Genomic DNA, 21092 nt, shown 5'->3' on the forward strand with positions numbered 1-21092 from the left:
ATGACATAATCTGAACAAACTTACTCTTTTGGAAAAGATCCTTTGTTATGACAGCCAATACAAAGGTCAAAATCTTCACACTGGTTACAATGTATTCTGGTACCCACTATAAAGGCTTGGCACATGTTACACTTATATCTGTAAAACATTTATAAAACATATTTTTTGGTAACCTACATAGATATTTCATAAAAACAGCAGTCCTATATTTTTTTCAATAATGAAACTAGTTTCAATAAAATCAAGAATCCTATATAGATGCTTTAGAGTTATTACATTAGCTGGTATATACGTAAAATCATTTTCTATGTTCAGTGGACCATGAAATTGAGGTGAAATCTCTAATTTGGCATTAAATATCACTAAAAACTACCTTGACCAAAAACTTTAACATGCAGCGGGACAGACAGGTGAGCAGACAGGCGGGGCATAAAAATCCTTAAGCAGTACTTACACCAGATGAACAAATTCATGGTCATCTGTATGATCACCTTCTGGCTTTACTCCCCCAGCAAAACATGTGGCACAAAGATCCATATCACTACACTGTAAACATCTGTATCTTCTGCCAGGTAGTGTCACACCACAACCATCACAAGATATCTCCACCTCAAGTAGGTCACAAAACCGTGCAACAAACATCTGAACTTGCTATTAAGAAATATAAAAAACATAATTGTAATTAAAGAACTAAAATGTGTTTAAGTCTCTCCCCCTGATAATAACTATAAAATTCATTCCCAAGGAGTTCACTTCTAAATTTGATGAAAGTAGAGTGCCCCTAAAAAATAAACATACTTATACATATTTATATTTATACATGGTTATACATATTTATAATAAAAGCATGTAAGCTTTACAAATTGTAGGGCTTATCAAAGGCAAAAAAAATTACATATGCTCTGAATATAAAAGGGAAAATTTACATGACAGTATTTATTTATTCTTAAAAATAAAGAAAAGTCCAAATTACCCTTTTTTCCTCTTTAAATTTTGGATCATCCACTTTGTTTTTTTCATACCACTCCTCAAAGCCAGAGGAGCAGTCCTCAAACCACTTGATAAACTTCTCATACTCCTTCAACTGATTGTCCTCGTCCTGATGGTCTACCATACAATCCCTCATCTTTACGGTTTCTGAGAATATGAAATAAATTTAATATAATCTATCTGCTGGTGGTTCAAACTGTCCACTTTACAGATTATTCATTGTTTGTTTTTGAAAAGTAATATTTTGTCCTATTGAAAATGTATGAGTGTATCATAGAAAAAAGTGTATTAACTGCATTCTCCAAAAAGAAAATTTTAAATTAATATAAGCAGATATGACTAGCCCTATGTTTTTAGAAGTGCCCGTTAAGAAACTTCTTGAGTAAAAAAATGATATTGCAGGTTAATATCTTCATGTCTTTAAAAAATTATGTCCTTATTTTATACTGCTAAAGCTTGGATGACAGGAAACATTAAAGCATGTTAAAAATAATAAATTTCTCATGAAGTTATTTGTTAACCATACCTTTAGCTACATCTAAGTACAGAGAGGGTAACTTAGTTTCTGTAACAAATGTCAGATCATAGGCCTACAAAAAATCAAATTAAATAGTATCAAATATCCCATTAATTATCAATAAACACTGGACCTATAATACAAACTGGAATTGTAATGAAAATTATACCATAAAACTTCAGTAAAATGAATTTCTGTTGTGGCATTTTACTATTATTTGAACAACTGGATGTCAGATTTCAACACTATCAAATAAACAAGTGTACTTGGTAATTGCAAAAAAGAACTATGGAAATTAATCTTCATCAAATTCATGATGCATTTGTAAATATTTCTAAAAAAATGAATCACTGTAAATTGTTTGCAGAGGTTAACGAGAAGAACGGTTTAGGTGTTGTTTTAAAGGTTTAATTCTCAAATGGCTCAACAAAAAAGAACTTTAAACTTTTATCTGAGTACAAAGACCTACCTGCCATTCCATATCTAGCAGATGTAACAGACATGCTTGAATGAACTCATAAGCTGGCATTATCTTCCTGTAAATATAGGTTGTAATTCTTATTTGAATATTGTATTTCATTGGCTGATTTTACATTTCTTAATGATTCTTTTCTTTCTACATGTATTTCTTAATTTCAATGTGACCAAAATGGCAAGAATTACATTCTCAAAATTTAAAATCTGTAGATGGACATAAACAGTAATTAAGGGAGTGTTACAACAAATGATAATGCAAAAAAACTATGTACCAATAACTCTAAATTGAGATTTATGTGTTACTTACTTGTCTAACTCATGCTTGTGTAGATTATGAAAGGGTTCAGACAATCTTCTGATCAGCTGGTAATAAGCTTGTCTGACCTTAGCCTCTTGTTGTAAACCACAACCATCTAATCCATCAGCATAGTGTTTAGCAAAGCCATCCTGATAGGACAATAATTCTTGGAAGAATAGCACAGCTGGTATCTGAAAATAAATAAAAGTTTTCTATGGATACTGATTTGTTTTAAAGCAAAGTAGTCTCCTGCTTTAATAAGACTGAGCAGAAACATTATTCATTATAAAATTAGTTACCCATAGTCAAAGATTGGACTTGAAAAAAAAGGTTGCAGTATTGTACAAGAAAAAAGTCAAGGTTGCTGTGTTGTACAAGAAAAAAGTAAAGGTTGCTGTGTTGTACAAGAAAAAAGTAAAGGTTGCTGAGTTGAACAAGAAAAAAGTAACTTAAATCAATAATCTGAGAGTGGCCTTGCCATAGAAGCAATGTTAGGTATTTTCATTCATACAATTTGCTTTTAGATTCAATATACTAAGTTGTATTGTACTTATTGCCAACATACCTGAAAAATTCCATTTGAGACAGATAGACAGTGAATCCTGAGGAATTCTGCTGTAAAGGAATAAACATCTGATACAGCTTTGGCATGGTTTACTCTCTCCTGAATCATTCTATTCACTCTGTAAAAACACAAAATAAATGGCCATTTTATTTTTAACAAATATCTTCTATAAACATTATAGAGCTCAAAACAAAATTGGGGCATGTTTGCTAAGAGATGTTAAATAAATATATAATCAGTATATTACTTTATATAAGACTTTAAAAGGGAGCTTGCTTGACTAAATGTTGGTGAAACTGTAAATACATAATCAGCTCATTACCAGTACTGTATTAAAACATAAAAAAAACCTGTTACAAAATAAGTGGTAAATTTAAATTAAACTGAATGCAAACATTTACAATCATGTTTCTCTTTTTATTGACAAGATTTTGTTTCTCTTTTACTTTATTTATATAAAAACAACTTTATAACAAACCTTTCTGTGGTCCATGCTGGATCCTGTACAAATTCTAACACCAGTCTAAAGGATGGGTATTTGTCTGTGACATCCAGCTTTAATATTAAAATATTACTTTAAATATGAATTAAAAAAAGATGAAATATACAATAGCACATCACAAGAATAAACTATACAAAATCATAAACAAGTCAAAAAAATTTAAAGTGAAAAAAAACCATTTACATATGAGAAAAGACAACCAATGATTAGGTTTCTGACTTGGGATATTAACATGTTTATATGAAGTAAAATAGTTCACTATGTCTACATTGAAAAACAGATATTTCCTTCACTCACCTTTAAATCTTTAGACTACTAATAATGAATGAATGAATTTTATTTCTCATTAACTACAAATTACAAAGTTACAGAGAATATATATGTATAAACAATTACATTTAATATTAAAGCACATGTGAACAATACAAACATAAACATTAAATTACAAACTAACCAGGAGGAGTGACCCTCACATTTATAATATTTATAAATCAACATAGTTTTTCAAGAACAATATAATTATTAGAGCTCATCAATTGTTGATATTTAAAAATATTATTAATTCGTATAATTTAATTTAATTTAATGTAATGAATTTCAAAATATTGTTTAATGTTTTATAACACATGATATCTGTCATCGATAATTTGACAAAAAATCTTTAAATACATTAGATGTAAAAAATAAAAAGGGTAAATGAAATAACAACTAATATGTTGTTACTGTCAAGGAGACAATGTAATATCTATAAAATTCCAATAATCCTAAATGACGATTTTGATACAAATATGGTCGGAAATAAATAATATAACAAATATAGCCTTTGTATGAGGTCAATACAGGATATATCGACCCAAAGAAGTATATCGACCTCGGACTTCGTCCTCAGTCAATATACTTCTTTCAGGTCAATATATCCTTGTATCGACCTCATACAAAGGCTGTATTTGTATAATATTCGGACGAAGAGTACAATAGTGTGGTAGCAACCTCTGAAGACAGCCTTTCTTGATGTAAAGCATTACATGACATAATATACTGATATTCATCACCTACGTCTCTTGATTCACAAAGATTGCACAACCAATCATTTCTTGATGTTATTCCACCCGTTAATGTATATTGAGAAATATTGAGGTAAATCATACCTTAATTTTTTCATTTTTCTTGTTAGAAAGTTTCTTCCACTGCTTTGCTGCTTTAGATCTCATCTGTTAATTCAAAATATATTCAGTCAGTGTTCCCCATTCTTATAAAATTATTCCTCATCGATTCATTTCAAAACATCATTTACTTTAATAAATATATATTGAAAATTTCTTTAAACACAACTATTTGATTTGGTATTAAACATGAATTAACCTGTAATTTTTGTAACTAAAATTAATAAACCTTTAAAAAACAGATTTTTTTTTTTAAAAACACTTCAAACCGAGTAAAAACAAGTGAAACTGTGTGCTCCTGCTCACTAATGAAACATCCGCCCAAATATTTCGGTAAACAGGAATTTGTTGAGTGTTGAATCTGAAAACGCATCAGACAGTATAGGTGACTTATATAACCCCTGAAACCAAATTTCAGAAATCCTTGTATTGTAGTTCCTGAAAATATTCATGGGACAGACTGATGGATGGATGGACAGACAGAGGTAAAACAGTATACCCCCCACTTTTTCAAAGCGGGACTATAACTTACATGTGCATAGTAAATAATACATTCTAACATGACGTCCTTCAAACGCTTTGAGTACACACCCGTGGTAAAATATGAATATATTTCATGGGCTGTTCCCATTGTACCCCCACGTCATATGTTTTTTAATGAATGAGCGACTCGACGTCATAGAACAATGACGTCAGAATATAAGCAATTTACGGGAAAATACACGCTTGTGAAACGGAAAATCATCACAACAAGGAAACGTTAACAAATGATGCTAAAATGAGTTATATTAGCCGTTTTTGTATACATATGAGACATATAAGTACAATAATAATTAGATTAATCTAAAATTATCTAATTATGTTATCATAAATAGTTTAAGCATCATCATTTATTCAGTTTGCTCCGTTATTTTACGTCAATTTAATAGTGCGTTTATATATTGGAACGGCAAATAATGCCATCACCTAGAGCGCTTCGATCCAAAATAATTGCCGTATTTGTCCTATTAGAATCGAAATAATTCATGGGGGCTTGAATATATCTAGATTTTACCACGGGTTGTCCCTTTATGCCGATATTTTACCCCTCGCTATCGCTCAGGGTAAAATATTTGTCATAAAGGGCCAACCCGTGGTAAAATCACGATATATTCAAGCCCCCATGAATTATTTCTTAAATAACCTAATAGTGCTATTAAAAGACGATTAATGCTATTACTCACCTCATTTTTTAACTGGATCTTTGTTAAACCAGCAAACTTCAACAGGTACATAGCCTTATCTTTACATACCAATGCTGCAAAAATATATATGCTTCTATGTAAATATTGTTTTTGCACTGTTTGGGTTAAATAGATTGAGGGTTAAGTAAAAAAAATGTTTGCTAATGTAAGGTGACAATTAGGGCTAAAAAGATATCAAATATTCAAACAACCTTGATTTAAATTTTTTTTTAACTTATAAATGAAAGTGGAGATAAGTCATTTGAATGTTGGCAATTATTACAGCCGTCCATACTGCTACCTGGAACTCTACACTAAGTAAAAAATGTTTATTTAGGACAGTGTGCATCTTCAGACCTTTAAGAAACTACAAACATGATTTTTGTTCACTTATTTTCTTTTAAATCTTATCATTGGTCTGAACAATTACCAGGTTCCTCGTCATTTTCTTCTTCTTTTTCTGCTGCAGCTATTTTCTGTTTAAGTTGTAGCTATCAAAAGAAATTATAGCATGTAAAAGAAATTTTAGACACAGGGAAATCATTTCTGTTAATGCAAGCTAATGTTTGTCTATAATTCCTGATACACAATACATAATAACTACATTTCAAATGTCTGGGGAAATATTACATTTGTTCAAAAAGTAATTTTTAAATCATTGCTGAAAGATGAAAGACTAATGTACTTATGTTGTACTGTTATACCACTGTATGTATGTGCCTGTCCCAAGTTAGGAGCCTGTAATTCAGCGGTTGTCGTTTGTTTATGTGTTACATATTTGTTTTCTTTCCTTTTTGTACATAAATTAATCCATTTATAGTTAGCTCGTTTGAATTGTTTTACTTTGTCATTTCGGGGCCTTATATGCAGTACTGGCTTTGCTCATAGTTGGAGGATGTACGGTGACCTATAGTTGTTAATTTCTGTGTTAATTTGGTCTCTTGTGGAGAGTTGTACATGTCTCATTGGCAATCATACCACATCTTCTTTTTTTTTTAGAATGAAAATTAATTGTTGAAGTGCTTATTACTATTTCTTTAAAATCACATTGTTGTAGATTAATTTTGTATATCTCTGCTTTCTGCATATTGCAACAAAATACATACCAATTGCATTCTGATGGACTCAGCTGTGGAATAAGCATGTAATATACCGTCTGATACACAATGGTCTCCAATGGATACAGCTAAAATTAAAATTAAACAAACTTAACTGTAAATGCACAATCATTAAAAAAAATATCCTCAACCAATACAGGTGAAATAAATAATCAAAAAATATCCAAATGAACCATCTGAAACACAATAATCTCCAATGGATAACCGATCTATTATTGCAAAGTTAATTGAAAATGTATTTATAAACTTTCTCTAAGTTATTGACCTCATACTAAAATAATTCTAAAATGTTGCCCATCTTGTAAACTTACCAATATATTATTGTAATGTTTTCACAGTTGTGTAACCAAGGTAACTAACTAGTATATTTTAGTATATCCTCTCTCTCTTGCTTGTTGTATGACTATTGTAATTATTTGAAAGTATGTGCCTGTCCCAAGTCAGGAGCCTGTAATTCAGTGGTTGTCGTTTGTTTATGTGTAACATATTTGTTTTTCATTCTCTTATTTTGTACATCAATTAGGTCTTTAGTTTTCTTGTTTGAATTGTTTTACCTTTACATTTCGGGCAATTTAAAGCTGACTATGTGATATGGGCTTTGCTCATTGTTGAAGGTCGTATGGAGACCTATGGTTGTTTCATCTTTTTTTTTATATATCAACAAAATATTTAATTAGATCATTAAAGTTGTTGAGCAGCCACTGTAACCTACCTATATATTTCTGTATATCTTTTAATTGTTGTGTAACTATAGTAACCTACCTATATATTTCTGTAAATCTTCTCTGAGTTGTTGTGTATGCCATATAAGGGAAGTAAACACTGCAATGACAGCATTCTCTATAGTTTCTCCTCCAACTTGTAGTCCTTTGTTATGGTCTCGACACCTTTTTACAAATAATTGTAATATAAGTGACTTTGCTATTCAATTTGTCAAGTTTTGAAATAAAAAGAAGGGTTTTTGAATATTCACAAAATAAAAATTACAACATAACACAGTAGATATCTGTCGTCTTAAGTCAGAATATGTCTTTGTTAACATCTTAATGTGTGTGTCCATTCAGGACAATTTATTCATAACTTGGCAGGATTAATGGGGGAAATTGGCAGAATATACCAAGGGGCATTGAAAAATCACAAATTAACAAAAAAAACAGAAAAAACCTTGGTCAAAAAGAAAAAAGTCAAAAGATTAACAACAGTACCAACAAAACTTGAGATACACAATTAACTAGAGAGAACCCAGGTGCTTGAAAGTGTCACCAGTTCCTACTATACTTCACTGTCATGTTATTGCTGTTAAATACAGTGATGAACCATACAAAGTGATAAAGCATCGCACAAGAGTGGAACTGTAATTGTCTACCTCACTAACCCTAAGACAAATTTAGATATATATATAAAAAGTTTAAACCCGCTGGATATGTTTGCCCCTGTCCTAATTCAGGAACCTGATGTTCAGTAGTTGCTGTTTGTTGATGTGGTTCATAAGTGTTTCTTGTTTTTTGTATAGATTAGACTGTTGGTTTTCTCATTTGAATGGTTTCTCACAAGTCATTTTTTTCTGGCCTTTTATAGCTTGTTGTTTGGTTCTTGCTGTTGTAGACCATACTTTGACCTATCATCATTTACTTTTACAAATTATGACTTGGATGGAGAGTTGCCTCATTGGCACTCATACCACATCTTTTTATATCTATACAAATTGTTAAATGGCTATTCAGATCTTAACATATCTTCAAGTAAATAAAATAGAATAACAGGTATATCTAATAGTGTACTTACTTTTCAATAAGCCTGAGTGGAGCCCCTTCTTTCCTGTCAATTACTTCCAACAGAAACTCTAGCACACTTCCTGATGATTCTGCTTGCTGAAAAATATGGAAAAAAATTAAATATTTTTCATATTTTAGTTTTTATATTCACTAAAATATTGGCTGCCAAAATAATCACATTTTTGTCTGGTTAATATTACATGGATATCACTATTGATAAAGGAGAAAATTCATACACGATCAATAAATATGTCAGAATTTATGGAAATAATACCCTAATCAAAGGATCCATAGAATGTGCAGTGCGAGGGATAAGGTCTGTCATATTTTTTTGTAAAATTATTTTTGGGCTTATTCAAGACATTGTTTTTTCATTTGAATATATTACATTTTGTCATGTCAGGGAATTTTTTAGCCTACTAAATGGTATGGGTTTTGATCCATGTTGAAGGCCATATGGTTACCTCTAGTTATACCTTCATCCTTTGGTCTTGTGGATAGCTGCTGGTTACCATATCACATTTTCTTAGTTTTATACATTTGTTATATACTTCTAAGCAAATAACTTACAAATTTTCCTGACAATGAGTGTTGAAGTTTTCCTATCATATATCCCCCTCTAAACAGAGTTGTCCAGAGTTCACTCCGTAACACATCTTGTTCAGCAGTGTCCTCTGGGCCAATAGCCAAGGTCTTAACAGCCTCTGTAAAACAAAGAGTAATTAACATGAAACAAAGAAAAACAAGAATTTGTTGATGGGTTTTTAGAAAAAAATGTCATTTCCTGGGATCTTAAATTTTGTGTTTCATAGCTATTGAAATTTTCATTTTTCATTTCATTCCACATTAAATTGGGTGGTTTTTCGTTAAAATATGAACAAGTAAATGATATGGTGGATATGACTTGCATTTCATCCAATAATACAAGAATTCTATAATTATCCTGAAGCTTAAAATGATTAGAAAATGCAGCTTATTAATAATGATGTAGTAATAAATACATTTCTAACTAACTAAAAATAACTAGGAAAAGTAATAAATGATTAAATAAAATTTATAAAAAGTTAAAAACAGCATCTTACGTGAGTTGGAAGCTAAGGTTGCTCCACACAGACGACCCATTAATTTTGTTAGACTAAGCTGTAAGTCAAAAGGCCATGATAAAGGTACATCAGGACTTCCTCTAGCTGTCACCTGTAACATTAAAACTATGTATCAAAGTAGATGTTGAGTAAAATTGTGTGGTTTTCTTTTATCTTTGGTTGACTGAAATCATAATTAAAAATTTGATGATGATTATAATATTACAATTACTGATATATGTATAACGATAATAAAATTGACAAATCTGTTAAACTTGAAGCATGCTGAAGATGATTTTAGAAGAAAAAAAACCCACCAAAAATACAATGAATAAATAAAATCATTGCAAAATAGTTTTATAAACCATTTGGTTTAACAGATGTCTTACTTTAAATTTATATCCCCATTCTGTATTACTGTTATCAGAATGAAACAGGAAGTGAACATGTGGCCCTGTAAACTGGACTTGTCTTGGCCATTTGTTAGAGCCAACCCGCTGATCAAACTTCATCTGGTAACCAGTAGCATCAGTAAACATCAAGTAGTCATACCTACATAACAAAAGATGGTCATTATTTTATGGCATTCTATACAATTATCATTACTTGAAGGGTATAAGTTTCTTGACTTTTTGTAGTTCGTAAAGGTAAGCAAATTTTGAAAAGACCTTTCTGTAATAAATTTTAAACCACATCTCCATGGAATTACATATATCCAAATTTTTTTTACATCATCCAGTAACATTTTGCTGGAATATAACTATTAATTTGTATTTGAAAAAGATGCATTTATTATGTGAAAGTCAGTACTGATCATTCTCCCAATTCAATACAAAAAGGTTTCAATGCTGATATTTAAAGTTGGTACTTGCATAAACATAATTTTAAACACAATGCTGAGAGTACAATTTGTTTACCTTCTTTCTGTTTCACATCTTGGATCAAAATCTATGATGAATCTGTTAGCTCCTGGACAACTGAATACCTGAAAACAAGAATAGTTATGAATATACAGAGCATTTTTTTTATCTCCCATTGTTAATAAGTTCCTAAAAGGTGCAAAACAAGCTACAGCTACCTCTATTTCAGGAAAACTTGTTAAGGTTCTGCAGAATGTAGAATCTTTTTCGACAAAAGTCGAAGGCTTGACAAAAATCTACATTTTTGAAAAAATTACCTTTTCTGAAATGTAACTGAAGCTTTTTTCAGAATTTTAAATTTTGAAAGCTTCGCCTGTACATTATCAAAAAAAAAATTCTTACGTTCTGGTAATACAAGGTATTTATCTCCATAACCCATGATTTAAGTTATCAACTATACTAGAAATATACCTGTGTTTCATGTTCATTGTTATGGTAACTATGTGATGACTCCACTTCCCATGTCCTTAGTACAATGTCATCTGTCTGGACAGTTGACCAATGATCACTTGTTATCTGAAAAAACATTTTATTGATTAATGATGTAAAATATCCAGAACAAATATAAAGTTTTTCTTAGTTCATGAAATAATTAATAGTGTAGATATTTAAGTAAATGCATTAAAAAATAATAATCTATTTAAAAACAAAAGTGATTATTTTTGTTACATGAACTTTTTGTTATACAATGTACAAGAATTCAGCAACCAAAAACCAATCACAACTGAGGTCATCGTTCGGAAATTTTTCATCTTTGACCTTTATTGTAGTTCTTTATAACACTAAATCTATGAGTTCTCCTGGTATGTTCAGTGAAATTAGACAAAACTTGCATGGGGAGTTGTCTCTTTGCCTCTTCTACCACTTCTTCAAATTTATATTGCTCATTATCTGCCTCAAATACTGTGGATTCATTTATTGTCCTGGATATTTATTTTATATTTATTTATTGGAGAAAAAAATTATTAATCATGGATAATAAATTTCATGGTATTGTCAAAAAAATTTCCTTTTTTAGTCTTTATACAGTTTTGCTTTTAAAAGTCTACATACTGGCGACAAAACACTTTTTTTTGGAAAAAATAAAAAATCCAGAGTAAGACTGTTTTTTTTTAAAGTTTGACAACATGCAAATAAATAACAATCACCTTACAGCAGAAGAGCAAAAAAACTTATATTTCAGAAATAAGTATGACAACTTACATTTGGAAATATTTCAGGAAGCATTTTAGCAAGGTCATTGAGGTCAAGGACAAGATGTTGGAAACTGTGAATTAGCACCACCCTAGCTGTTGATCCACAATAATCACAGATGTAGGTCAGCATCATTATCTGTTATCACAAAAGTCAACATTAAACAAAATTACAAATATGTATCAGTAATAAAATAAACTTGGATCAGAGCTCAAAACAAAAATTACATGTTCAATTTGTGCCAGTCAAATATATGGAAAGTACTTTCCTATAGTAAAAACTAAATTTAAAAACAATGCAATTGTCTCCTGACTGTAACATGAAGAACTTAACATTATCAGTACCCAGTAATTTGCAATATATATGATCATATATACATGCTTAAGGTGGTATGGGAGTCTAAAATAAAAATGATAGAATTTGTTCATACTTTGCCAAAACGTAGTATCTATTGATATATGTTGAAAAATATAATAAAAATGATAGGTCACTGCGCATTTTCTCAAGGTACAGAACATAATAAAATGACACATTTTGTATGGTTTACACAGGAAAAAACACCAATTTGTAATTAGAAACTAAACAAAATGATAGGATTGTTATATACTTAAGGAAAAGATTGCTTTCATACATTGCTTTGAGAATATCAAAAGAAAAGATAGGGTCACCGTATATTTTTTCCGGCTAAAATACAAAATAGAAAAATTCCATGTAGAATCCTTCAGAAAATGAATCGTTTTAGAGTAACCTCCCCTTAAAATGCCAATTTAATTTTTTTTAGAAACAACAAAAAATAATCAACATTTACAAAAATATTAATAATTATCAGTTATATTCTTATAAATTGGTTCTTTTAGATGAAAATTCACATTAAATATCTGTATTCCTACATTAAATTTTGCTAAGTTGATAAGAAATCTGGACCTTTGTTTCATGTTTTTTTTAAATCCAAGATGGAGGAAGACACCCATACCACCTTAACCCTTCCATATTTGTATGTGCCTGTCTGTAGTTAGGAGCCTGTAATTCAGTGGCTGTTGCTTGTTGCTGAATATCATATTTGTTGTTCATTTATTTATTTTGAACATAAATCAGGCCATTATTTGTCGTGTTTGAATTATTTTACATTTGTTATTTCAGGGCCTTTTACGGCTTGCTGTGCTGTATGGGTTTTGTTTGTTGTTGGAAGACAGTACAATGAGCTTTGGTTGCTCTCTATATTTGGTTTCAGGAGGAGAGGCTATAATGCCATATCATCTTATTTTTATAAGTTTAAAAATAGTTTAAGTATGTCTTACCAACTGTCTGATAATGTTTCCAAGGAAGGAAGAGTTTGGAATCTTGAAAAACTCCATCTGAAAATAAAAGTGTACTATTGATTATACATAATTTGCAGGTATTTACACTGCAGATCCTACTATTTTGAAAAAAAAGCTGGAACAGGGAGCCTAAGCTCCTGCATAGAATGGTGACAGAAAGCAAAAAGATTTTTTTAAACAGCTCTAGATAAAGTTTAAGCAACTAGTTGCAGGAAAACTGGTTTAACAAATGTATGATTGTAAAGGATACAAAGCCTATAGACTTAGTCACAGGTATAAATACAAACATTATTATTATTGCTAGTTTACTTTAATCTTACTTTAATCTTACTGACTGATAATTTCCTTTCACAGCAAAGAAGAGTGATATGAAATATTATTGCTAGAAACTAAGGGTGCACATGCAGTTTTCAATGTAATTGTAGGTAAAATAGTGTTAAACAGATTATCATTGGTAATCTCAGATTGATTGCTTTTCTCACTTTGGCCATACTGGCTCAAGTGAGAAAATCAAACTTATTGAGATGACCAAAAATAATCTTTATTCTTTTACTTATCTAAAGGTTATCTAAGGTTATCTACCTACCAGTTTCTCCTTTGACTGTTTTAACAACAGTTTACAAGCATTTGTTCCTTTCTTAGCAACAGACATGGCATCTACAAAATCAAATAATTCATAATATTTATATCACCAACTTTCATTTCCAAAACATGCAAAATTCTGTTTCACAAGAGTAAAAGTGAAACTGACAAGTTGAATGAAAATCAAATAATGCCATCAAATAATAAGCCATAAAAAGTTTGCTATAAAACATACAACCATGTAACAAGCAATGAATTCCTATGAACAAATTTACTGTAAACATTTGATTTGATTTTTTGTGTTATGCCAACTTTAAGCACAGCTTTTAGGCTATTTTGTGGCGGCCAGTTTTTTCTTGGTGGAGGATGCTGGAGAGCCTGTAGAAAACCACTGATCTTCAATAGGAAAACTGACAATCATAGTTGATTAAGATTATAGTCGAGTGTACCCGCTTGAGCGGGGTTCAAACTCACAACCTCAGTATTGACTTGCTAATGATTACAGTAGTAACTACTTAGACCACTTGACCACAGAGACCAATGCACTGTTAATAAGACTTATGTTAGTAGGTTATTTCTATGTCTGACATTACTCTGTAAATAGTACTTACACTGGTATGCTATTTCTATGACTTTTTCTTTCTGTAGGTCTGTTCGAGTCTCTTCCTCTAACATGTGTGACCAGCACCATGATAGTAGACTGGTCTGTAATGAACATACCAGCTCCAGGAGGTGTATCACTTGTTCATGACACTCCCCTGTATCTAACGTATCTGTAAACTCATGGTAGGTCACAGAAAGCATGGTCTCCATTATATCTAACACAGCCTGAGAATTGTAGTCCTGAAAAATATATCAGTAAATAGGTTACATATAGAACTCTTTTTCTTGTTGCTTTATGCCGCAAGTTTATTGTTATATTTGAACTAACATTTAAGATCCATTTTAAAACATCTGGTGATCAGTTTATTTGGCAATCACAGGGTTAAAGAACATCTGTTGTGTGACCTCAGGGTCAAATGAGTTTTGCTAAAATATGCTTTTTCACTTTTTTGGTCTTTTGGAAAATGTTGTTTGTGCTGTATTTTAGACCCCTCTACCTTAGAAATTTGTTATGCATGCACAGATATACAAATTGCAGTTTTTATCCAATGAAATCATAGCTTTGAATTTTGTTTTCAATTTAGACTTGAGTAATTAGAGACATATATAGAACTATTTTTCTTGTTGCTTTATCTTATATTTCAAAGGGTTGCTTTTATTTGAAAAATTTTGTTTTGATGGTATATACATTTCTGATTTGATTTATTTATATTTTTCTACAAACCAAAGACACAAGTGTTGTACAAGACTTTCTTTGTATGTTTTCTTCAGATGTATTTTGGTTATTTGTGTCATTTGGTTGCCATCTCTTTGACAAAAAAAAATCACATCTGCTTTATTCATATAAATGTAGTTTTTAATATTCGTACTTAGGAAGAGAAAGTCAACAAAAAGTCAAATTGACCTAAAATTCAGGTTGTAATTCTGAATCAAGACACATCTTACAACTTTATTATTATACACTGCTGACATAAAGATCTATCATTCATTCTAATTGATAAAAAATTTTGCTGAGGTAATGCAAAATTGTCCTATTTGAATTATCACTATACTTTTAAGATATTTACATTATGTTAAAGTTTCTTTCTCATTGCCTCTTTTACTTTAAGTAAATTATTGCCTCTTTTACTTTAAGTAAATTATTGCCTCTTTGAATAAAAGTAAATATCCAAGTTCAAAAGACACTGTCACATATGGACAAAGTGAAGTACAATTATCTTACCTCTTTGACATGGTTTGGAAGTTCTAACAAACCACTGGGATCTACAGAGCTGAAAAATCTACACAAAGACTGGAATACTAACATCACAGATGGAGACTTAGACAAATTCTGTAAATATTAAACATATTTTATAGCTTCAAGATGTAAAATGACTGAAAGGACTATCTCAGAAATTGTGTTGTATTATGGGTCATTCTTTTAATGTTCTGATTGGTCCATACTTTCTTACAACATAAGTTATGAGGATTCACATGTAATTCTGAATAAGTGTATAAAGTTGTTTGCTAAAGAAGTTTTAACAAGAAAATATTATAGACTCTTAACATAAAATATTTCAAATATTGTCAGCCATATAAGAAGAAATAAGATTGGTCTATTTTTGCATCAAAATCATTACATCAAAAAGTTTTATAAGTTTTCTACAATTAACTTAAGTTGTGCAGGTGGAAAAAGACCAATTATTACCAAATTCTTATTTCTTAAGGTGGTACCCAACACTTTAACTAAAATTAATTTAGCTCGTTTAATTTTCATAAAATTTTGACAAAGTATTTACTTTGACCCTTTGACAAATGTATAAAAATTTCAAAATATTTTAACCAATCGTTTTATCAGAAAATTTACACTTGGTTATATAGTAGTTTGACAAACACTTGTTTTGATCATTGAGAAGATTAATATTCCCTTAAAAGACAATGTAATTAAAACGTTAAGCTGATTTTACAGAGTTATCTCCCTGTAGTGTTAGGTACCACCTTAAACAAGAAAAGATAAACGTCAAATTAGATCTGTATAAAGTTACCTCAACATGGTGCATCATTGAAAACAGCTGTTTTCTTCTGGCATCTTTGTCTGGGAAAAACATCGCTGCACCTGAATAAGAGGACATTCATCACTCATTTAGTCTTCTTTTATTTTTATTTAAATTCATTTAAATAAATCAACAGATAAAATTCAATAAAACATACTAGAAACACTTGGAAGAGGGTAAAAATTTTCAAAAATGAAATGCTGTAACTGTAAATCTAACCTGAGGGTGGTAAAGACTTCCCAGATTTTAGCTCTATTTAAGGATGTTTGCTGCTAAGTTTTCAAAATAAATAACTTTTCATAAAACTAGTATGTATTGATAGGGAATAAATTGAGGAATCAAAATAGCAAAAAAATATAGGGGTCCATGTGCTTGTTTAGGAGATATTAGCCATTGCAATTTTGGCGGGAAAATTTTCTCTCTTGATTTTTCATAGCTTTATCATTGACCAGTTAAAGTTCTCAAATACTATTAAAAAAATAAATAAAATTTTATAAGACTTTTACAAATGACTTATAATTATACATGTAAGAGATTTATAAAAAGAAAATTGGGGGTTCATGGGGAAAAATTTTAAAGGCATTCAAATGAATAAAACCAGAGGATTTCGAAAATCTGACAAAATTCCAAAACATGACAAGCAGACATCCTTAATGTTGTTTGTCATTATTAAGTAACTTACCCTCTACAATTAGCTGTTTACATAATCTGTATTTCTTACTAGTCTTAACTACTGCAGAGTCATCGATTACTTTACAGAAATGTTCAAACATCTCCTCTGCACATTTCTGTAAGAAAATTATAGAAAAATTACTATCTAAATGATTCTAGAAGATAAATTACATAAATGTTTTATTTTATTTTCATTGAAAATAATCCATGTCAGAACCTTTCTGATGTTAAAAATTCATAAGAAACATGAACTAGAGGCTCTCAAGAGCCTGTATCGCTCACCTGAAACAACCTGGGTTTTAGAATTCATAAAAATAAAGATAAAAATTGATGGAAGGGGTGCGGACTATGCAGTACTATAGGATTTCATGACCTTTTTTTTCCAGAGTTCGGATACGATGTTGAACGAGGTTTGGCCAAGAAACAGAAACATCATGTGTTGTCAATGTTATAATGTATTCTTGACAACTCTTTGTATTATTTAGAAATAAAATAAACAATCCAACTGTATTCTTGACTACTCTTTGTATTTTTTTAAATAAAATAAACAATTTAACCGTGTTGACTTAGTAATTTGCATAAAATTCAGCCATTGATCGAATGTCCGCTTTGTTTCGGATTTGGTCAAATTTGTGTCATTACATCTCAACAGTGTACCTGAATCCTGAATATCAATGAAAGATGAACCCTTCAATGGTAAAACCGTAATAGTCAAGTTGAAACCTAGTGAAATCTTCCCAAGATCGATTGTGTTTAATATTATTCGCGTGTGTAACAGGTAAACAACGAAGCGCCATTTTGAAAGTGTGTGATTAAAGTATCAAATATTTTCGTATTCCGACTTTTTTGTGTTCAACTCTTAACTTATCTACGTAAATGAATCAAGACCTGACATTTTTTAATTGTAAATTGTAACCATTAATACTGAAAGTGTAAACCCGAAAGAAGTGTAATTTTGTATACGAAACTATATTTCCAGGTGAAAGGTCATATTGTGCAGGTGTATCGTCTTACATGAATGAGTTTACGGGTGTGTGTTGAAAGCTATTAATTAACCATGTCAACTTTTGACAAGTGATGAATGTAATTCAATAACCTGAGGCAGTTCTTCAAATCAATAAAAGAAATGATAAGATTAAAGAGTTATAACAATTTAATATACCAAAAGGGATAAGCTTGGTTTTTACAGTCTGAGTTGAATTCATTTTCGATCTTAACTGTTTGATCTTTAATTTCTTTTGTTTGATAGCATACCAAATATTTATTTTTAGATATTTATGGTGAGTTGAATAACACCTGTATCACTCAGATTACAATTCTACCTTCACATCTAAGTTTGTATTTAGCCTATTGAATACTTATTTAGCCTTGAGAATTGAAAGGTCAGTTTCCCATTCATACAATAGTAGTTGATAAATTTGGCTTCATGCCATTTACCTTGTCCAAAATTAAGGTCACTTTATTGTTATTGTGATATTGTTAAAGTACAAAAGAACTCTATATTCTGACCAATACTTAAAACTTTGTGCATCTTGATTTAATTCTTAAAAATCTGTTAATGTTGAGTTTTAGGGGTTATTTAAGGTTATATTAAATTGCATATTTCTTTACATGGTAGTTTTTTTCCCCAAGATATTAAAAAAACTATCTGCTTGACTGTTATAGAAATAGACTATGCTTGCAGGTTATCTATTACACTGTCTTGTCTTTAGTTTACACCAAATCTGACAAATTATTATTTAGTTGCAAAATATTTTAAATGAGACCTGCAATTTTAAATGTGCATTGAACAATGTTGAAGGTTAAAATAATCATATAAACTAGAATAAAGAAACATCTTGGTCCCAAAAAAAATCAACCAGGATATAAAATTCCAAATATTAATTTATCATTGTTTATTACACTAATATCAGTTGAAATCTCAAGCCACTGGTTTTTATGTTTACAATTTAGGTCATGTCCCAACAGAAAATCATTATGTGACATTACAATGTACTCTTATCACAAACACATAAGGTCACTGTGAAATATACAACAAGGACAAGAAACTATCAGTTATATCACCAGTTTGACCAGATGTTTAGTTTAAAACCAGTTTGACTAGATGTGTCCTATATATTGACAATGTAAATGACATGAGGACCTGCATGGGTTTTTTAATATCTCTATTCTTTAAATTTTTATGGCATTTTCCTTTTAACATGTTTAATAGCCTTAAAAATAACTCTCATTCTGTAAAATGTTCATGAAAATGATTTTACTATATAGTCTTTTTGTTACAAGATTATTTATCAATTATGTACATTGATCATTATATTATCAGTATTGCATTACGGTTTATACTAAAGTTACCTTTTCAAGTTCACATTTATTATTTATACTTTTGCACCACAGTATTATCTATATTTTATTTTATTGTTCATTTTCTCTTTTCTCTATTTTTTTGTTGCTATTACATGTATTCTCTATTCTGTAAACCCCATTCTGACCCTCATAGGTAAACTTCTATTGTATGAATGGGCTAAACTGACCTTTCAATTCTCAAGGCTAAATAAGTCTTTCATAGGCTAAATACAAACTTACCTGTCAAGGTAGAAATGTAATCTGAGTGATATCGGTGTTTTTCAAGTGACCATAAACAGTTTATTGGCTTGGGCAAGCTACCACTAACAATGATATCAAAAGTGATAAGCCGATAGTTAAATGTACATGATTGAATTAACATTTATTACATGAATACAGTTCTTACTTTCATTGTTTGGGACTTTAAATTAATTAGTAAAGAATGATAGTCTGTAAGACGATTTAATTAAGCAATTAAATAGAATCTTTTGAAGACTTTTAAAATAGATTAAATACATATCTTTTAAGTCCTCTTTTACAAACTGATCATAATTTTATATTCATCATCGATCTTTTAACCACAATGATTAGTGTGTTGCAATCTTTAACAAAGATTAAAAATATATCATTAAAGATCCCATTCAGAAACTTATCATAAGTTTTAACTGACTATCCATCTCTTTAACAACAATACTTACTATATTGCCGATCTCGGCAAAAAAAAAAATAAAAAAAAAATACCGCAAATTCGGCATTTTCCGTCATTGTTTGTGGACCCGATCTTGTCAAAAGTTGCAGCGGACTATACAAGCGAACTAGACTTTTTCCTCGATATTTGGGGATGAAGAAGGGGTGCGGACTATACACAAATGCGGACAATACACAGCCGAATACGATACAACTTAACAACCTCATAAGGAAAGGAACATTTATGCTATGTTGGTTTCATTCAACTCAGTGGTTCTCTAAAAGAAGAAATTTGTATGTATTTCTTGTAGGGTTCTATGTTAAACTAAGTCCTCCCTATGGTGACCATCTAGGAAGTTGGATTGGCGACAAAGTAACAACACTTGGTCGGCATCTCATTAGGAACGTTCATGCTATGTTTGGTTTCAATCCATTCAGTGGTTCTCTAGAAGCAGTCATTTATATGCATTTCCCATAGGGTCCTATGTTAAACTAAGTCCCCCGCTGGCGGCCATCTTGAATGATTGATCGACTACAAAGTAACAAAACTTGGTCAGCACCTCATAAGGAACATTCATGCCATGTTTGGTTCATTCCATTCAGTGGTTCTCTAGAAGAAGTCATTTGTATGCATTTCCAATAGGGTCCTATGTTAAATTAAATCCCCTGCTGGCGGCCATCTTGGATGATGGAACCATTACAAAGTAACAACACTTGGTCAGCACTTCATAAGGAACATTCATGCCGTGTTTGATTTCATTCCATTTAGTGGTTTTCTAGAAGAAGTCATTTGTATGCATTTCCCATAGGGTCCTATGTTAAACTAAGTCCCCTGCTGGCGGCCATCTTGGATGATGGATTGGCTACAAAGTAACAACACTTGGTCAGCACCCCATAAGGAACATTCATGCCATGTTTGGTTTCATTCCATTCAGTGGTTCTCTAAAAGAAGTCATTTGTATGCATTTCCCATAGGGTCCTATGTAAAACTAAGTCGGCCGCTGGCGGCCATCTTTGATGATGGATCGG

The 21092-nt window shown here is 30.8% G+C and overlaps 1 protein-coding gene across 1 annotated transcript in view; it reads right to left on the reverse strand.

Annotated features, from left to right (window-relative positions):
* The window catches only part of LOC134726292 (zinc finger ZZ-type and EF-hand domain-containing protein 1-like), a 78839-nt gene that overhangs the window by 23780 nt on the left and 33967 nt on the right, over positions 1-21092 (reverse strand). The window contains exons 28-53 of the mRNA XM_063590692.1: positions 17044-17149; positions 16353-16423; positions 15551-15658; positions 14337-14568; positions 13730-13800; positions 13123-13179; positions 11834-11962; positions 11042-11146; positions 10628-10695; positions 10100-10262; positions 9711-9822; positions 9199-9332; positions 8639-8724; positions 7616-7740; positions 6842-6921; positions 6166-6226; positions 5736-5809; positions 4498-4560; positions 3326-3402; positions 2848-2965; positions 2292-2473; positions 1977-2043; positions 1517-1580; positions 974-1137; positions 455-651; positions 25-138 (exon numbers count right to left, since the gene is read on the reverse strand). Of these exons, the coding sequence (XP_063446762.1) occupies positions 25-138; positions 455-651; positions 974-1137; positions 1517-1580; positions 1977-2043; positions 2292-2473; positions 2848-2965; positions 3326-3402; positions 4498-4560; positions 5736-5809; positions 6166-6226; positions 6842-6921; positions 7616-7740; positions 8639-8724; positions 9199-9332; positions 9711-9822; positions 10100-10262; positions 10628-10695; positions 11042-11146; positions 11834-11962; positions 13123-13179; positions 13730-13800; positions 14337-14568; positions 15551-15658; positions 16353-16423; positions 17044-17149 (2828 nt within the window). The remainder of the gene's footprint in view (positions 1-24; positions 139-454; positions 652-973; positions 1138-1516; positions 1581-1976; positions 2044-2291; positions 2474-2847; positions 2966-3325; positions 3403-4497; positions 4561-5735; positions 5810-6165; positions 6227-6841; positions 6922-7615; positions 7741-8638; positions 8725-9198; positions 9333-9710; positions 9823-10099; positions 10263-10627; positions 10696-11041; positions 11147-11833; positions 11963-13122; positions 13180-13729; positions 13801-14336; positions 14569-15550; positions 15659-16352; positions 16424-17043; positions 17150-21092) is intronic.

The sequence above is a fragment of the Mytilus trossulus genome, chromosome 7, assembly GCF_036588685.1.
Source record: "Mytilus trossulus isolate FHL-02 chromosome 7, PNRI_Mtr1.1.1.hap1, whole genome shotgun sequence".
In the NCBI taxonomy this organism is placed as follows: domain Eukaryota; kingdom Metazoa; phylum Mollusca; class Bivalvia; order Mytilida; family Mytilidae; genus Mytilus; species Mytilus trossulus.